The sequence below is a fragment of the Penaeus chinensis genome, chromosome 35 (genome assembly GCF_019202785.1).
Source record: "Penaeus chinensis breed Huanghai No. 1 chromosome 35, ASM1920278v2, whole genome shotgun sequence".
NCBI lineage: Eukaryota > Metazoa > Arthropoda > Malacostraca > Decapoda > Penaeidae > Penaeus > Penaeus chinensis.
Genome location: NC_061853.1, coordinates 9,143,590 through 9,148,589, shown reverse-complemented (window position 1 = coordinate 9,148,589; position 5,000 = coordinate 9,143,590). Strand labels below are relative to the sequence as shown.

The 5,000-nt window shown below is 34.3% G+C and overlaps 1 protein-coding gene across 6 annotated transcripts in view; it reads right to left on the bottom strand.

Moving 5' to 3' along the window:
* LOC125044007 (CUGBP Elav-like family member 2) overlaps window positions 1-4,903 on the bottom strand; it is a gene marked incomplete at both ends in the record, with an annotated part of 12,503 nt that extends 7,600 nt beyond the window's left edge. For 4 of the 6 annotated variants that reach the window (XM_047640419.1, XM_047640422.1, XM_047640424.1 and 1 more), the window contains 3 exon segments: window positions 1,760-1,834; window positions 3,549-3,689; window positions 4,680-4,903. In XM_047640419.1, the coding sequence (XP_047496375.1) occupies window positions 1,760-1,834; window positions 3,549-3,689; window positions 4,680-4,903 (440 nt within the window). 6 annotated transcript variants of the gene reach the window in all.
* Between the last annotated feature and the right edge of the window lie 97 nt (window positions 4,904-5,000).

Below are 5,000 nucleotides of genomic sequence, written 5' to 3'. Positions count from 1 at the left end.
AAGAACATATATTATTTTTACATCTTAAATAACACATATGAACATCCAGTTACATAAAGCAAAAATATAGTACAGAAAAGGATTAGTAATGCTGACTATTATTAGAAATGATTAAATGCATCTTTATACTGCGAACTGCTTATTAGCATTATTATTAGAATTATTAGCAAATAGTGCTGTGATTTGCAGTTTAAATACATATTTACAAATGTGTTTAGTTATATCCATCTCATTTCTTGCAAATCACTAGTTGCATCTTTATACAAGCCGGTTAATTGGTTACCATCCCAACCTTATTATTAATACTAGTATAGATCAATGTTCTATCCTTTCTCTCTTTTCCAGTCCAAAAGATTCAAAACTGGAAAGTAAGTATGTTAAAAGAATCAAAACAAACGACGAACGTACACATCGCTATCAAAATACCACAGGGACTAACACTTAGTCGAAGTTAAGAATACCTTGGCAAATCCGACACCAGATAATTCACATTCATCAATACTTGACTTGACTTGCTGTGAAATCTAATACATTTCAAATAAACTCATTACTCGAAATCAAGATGCCGACTTAACATTTAATGGAACTGGACACAAAAGAGACCAAAGTTAGTTGGTGACAATATAGTGTTAAAAGTGAATAACGAAAGAAATAACAGTGATAACCATATGGAAATATAAAATAAAAAAGGGCAAATTATAATTATTTTTCAAATGAAATATGAGAGAGAGAGAGAGAGAGAGAGAGAGAGAGAGAGAGAGAGAGAGAGAGAGAGAGAGAGAGAGAGAGAGAGAGAGAGAGAGAGAGAGAGAGAGAGAGAAGGAGTGCGAGAGAGAGAGAAGGAGTGCGAGAGAGGGAAAAATGAGTGAGACAGAGAGAGACGAAAGAAAATTAAATACCGAACACCGAACATGTACTCTCCAATGAAAAGTTCTATATATTAGGACCTTTTAAAATTAACAGAGCGTCAATTAAACCTTACCTCACAGACAAGTAAAGACGGTTTCAAAAGGAAGAACACAGCCAAGCCCAGAGCACAGTTCGAAATATCCCATTCTAATAGCAAAATACTGTGGTAATTAGCTAAAGCAAACAACGATGTTTGTCTCATTCTTTTCGAAATTCTATAACGGGGAAAAACAACAGCTAACGAGCTATGGCATGTTCCTCCCTCTTTACATATTTGCAATGCCCATTATCCTAATTGGGAAGCCATTGTCCTCACATCATCTTAATAAGATTCAATGTTTCTTTTTAAATAGAATAAGGTTAAAAATACTTATATGTCCTACTTAATTCGGATAATTACCAAGTGAAAGGGAATTTAAGAAACTGAAATTCCGGAAGAGAATGAAATATTTTTGATGACGTGACAACAAGGACTGGCTTCTCGAAAGGACGGCTGATTAATGTACACATATTGTAAGAACATAAATAAATCAAAGAGAGTGATTAAGCTTATACAAATACATAAATAAAGTCACTGGAACTGGTAAGAAACTCTATATACAATAGATAAACATCTTGTCATGCCCTTAAATCATATTACGAAACACGATCTCTACAGGCATAGAAAAAAAATATGTTACAACTTTCATCTCACAAATAACAATTCTCGAACATAATATACACAACAACATTATATTAAAAAAACAAGAAGTAGAAAAAATACATGAATGCTCTTAATCTTAAAAAAACACAGAATCTATCTCTGCCTAAGCACATACAGAAAGGAAATGCATAGGAGCATCACACTCACAGCCAGATACTGAGGCCCTTGTGCCACCAGGTTGTTAGCTGAGGAAACGCTCTCTCTCCTGCGCTCTCTCTCTCTCTTCAAGCAGACAAAGAAACACTTAGCAGGAAAGTATTTTCCTAACTTGAGATATTTAGTCTGTAACATCTCTCATTCAGACAAAAAAATGGCACTGGGTTAAAATTATTTCTTTGATTACAAAAAAATAAGATTCAGGATTTAATGGGGGAGTTCCATTACCATTTCTAATGAGAGAAGAAAACATATTAAGAATTTAGTTGTAATGACCTTATTCTTTCAAAAGACTCATGATTAGTAAATATATATAAAGATTTTTAAAATGGTAACCGTTTTCTTGGTACCTACGAAACATATATGAACCACAAACTCTATTTTTCTCCATTATTTTCATCATTCAAATCCTTTGGGCATCTAACATGCATACGAAGCAGGTCTATACCTAAAGCCATTTATCACTCACTCACTCTCCTGTTGGTTCCCGATTCCTCCGCGATATAACTAATCAATAAATACTATGATCTATATTCGTAATGTCTTTATGTCAAACTACTTCACGTTAATAATTAAATAAAACAATTTGCTTTTATCAGCGGGGGCCATGATTAACCAATTATGAATAATGTTTCATTATATGTGTTGAATTGTGGACAGAACTTGAATTGATATCTGTAAAGATGGTTATCTTTTATTAGAAAAAAAACTATGGCTAATATAAAAAGGCTGTCTATTTGCCTGGTTCAAACACTTGCGAAATGGCGCTGAATTGACCATGAGACAAACAAGCTAATTAAGGAAAACCACTGATACACAAGATATGTGGTGCTAATTTTTGACTACGAAAATACTTGATTTATTAAGCAGTCCGTTAGATTCATCGTCCTTATAGAATATCTACCTCATCATGCATAATCACAAACCTATTATAAAGCAGAACATCTCTATACTCCAAATTGGCCCAGAACAAATGGATTTATATGAAAAAAATATTCACTATCAGTACCTAACACATTCCCGTTGGGCGAAAATTCCCTATTTGAAATTTCCCATTTACAAAAACACTATACACCAACACACACACACTACCCTACTACCATCAGATAACTTGTGATTCACTCCCACGCTCATGCAATTAAATCTTATGATTTGAAAAAAAAAAAATCTCAGACGCTCAACATTTTAACTTATTTTGACCCAGGAAAAGAACTCTGGGAAATAATTTTTTCTAAAACATTCGTGATGTACATCAGTCACTCTCGCAGATTCAGGTCTTTTTCCCTTCTTTATTTTCTTGTCTCTCTCTCTTACTCATTCATCCTCACGCTTTTCTCTTGCTTCTTCGGTTATCTTGCATTTTTCTCCTCATTCATGCTTCTTCTACTGGGCCGATTTCTGAAGCACTTTTTCATCACATGGATAGATACTGAAAAACTCTTCAGTCCTAGGCTGCCTTCGAAACTACAACCATCTTCTGTACACCTCTACATTATACATTAATTATTATACAGCCTAAGCTTTCTGTATCCTAACACCAGAAAATAGCTCATCTTTGCTTGTACAAAAAATACTCTTGAACTGCACATTACTACATCTTTAAAATAACAAAAACAAATATTAAATAAAAACTGAGAGGAAAAAAAAAATACGTACTTCTAAAAAAAAGCACATATAAGTGTTAAGAAACAGAATCGCTCCCTCTAAAACGAACGAAACTATTCTTAAAAAAGAGAGAGAAAGAAATCAATCATTTCCAAAATGTGACAACAATACTTACAGCGAGGTATTGTGGGCCGAGAGCAGCGATGTTGTTTGCAGAGGCAACATTCCAGAGGTTTTGTGTCACTTGCTGCAGCCTCTTCGCGTCCTTCTCCTTCTGTGTGTCAGCGAACTTCACGACGAGGGGGGACGAGCAGCCCTGGGCGAGGAAACCGAACGTCAGTCTAACGAAAACCTTTGCCTGCTTGCTGCATGTGCAAGAAGGCGTGTTCATCTACTTGTGTCATATATATTCGCGCACGAGTGATTCCATACATATCCATACTGATAAATAAACACTCGGATACCGAATAGACACGTACGTACTTACATACACATACCTCTCCAAACACACATTATATATATAAATATATATATATATATATATATATATATATATATATATATGTTTAAATGTATATGTATACAGTGTACATATGTATACAGTATACATATATGTGTATACATATATGTGTATACGTATATATACATGCATATATACATATACACATGTACATATAAATATACATATATATATAAATATGTATATTATTAGAATATGACTAAAGAATATGAATAAAGAAATATTTCTTCCTTAATATTCAAAATATACATGTTATAAACTTCCAAAATATTTTTCTAAGAATGAGTGTAAAAGCCATAAAAGGAGTATTAGCGTCTTAATGTAAAGAATTACAAAAGTTAAAACCTCATTATTATTCAGAGACGCACGCTTAGAAAAGACATTCAGGCCATAACATCCTTTTATATTTAACATTAAGAGATCATAACATCCAAAACACGGGTAAATCCCAAAGTTTTAAAAAGGAGGCTTCAAAAGTTCTAAAGAAAGACAGTAAAAGAAAATGTGATTGAGAAGAACAAGCAAAATAAACAATAACAATTATAGGAAATACATAAATGCAGTTTTCCAACTTCAATTCCTGCCCTCAAACAATGTGTAAATAAGAATACCAATAATAATAATAATAATAATAATAAAAATAATAATAATAATAACAATAATAATACTGCTGCTGCTATGCTGCTATGCTGCTATGCTGCTATGCTTCTATACTACTATACTACTATACTACTACTACTGCTACTACTAATAGTAATGATAATAACAATAGAAATTAATAAGTACGTTTCCCGCGGGACGCACCTCCATCGTCTGCGAGTGGTGCATCTTCTTGATGGCGTTGATGGCGCACTGGCGCGACGAGAAGGTGACGAAGGCGCACCCTTTGCTCTGACCGTTGGCGTCCCTCAGCACCGTGCACTCCTCGATGGTGCCGTGGGAGGAGAACATCATTCGCACATCCTGCTCGTTATACCTCTTGCTGAGCATCCCTATGAAGAGCTTGCGTTCTGCGGGACACAAGATGATGGATGAGTGAATGGGATACTGAGACTGAACAGGGAGGACACATTCATTGACAATAATGTTCTACATAACTGTGTCTAT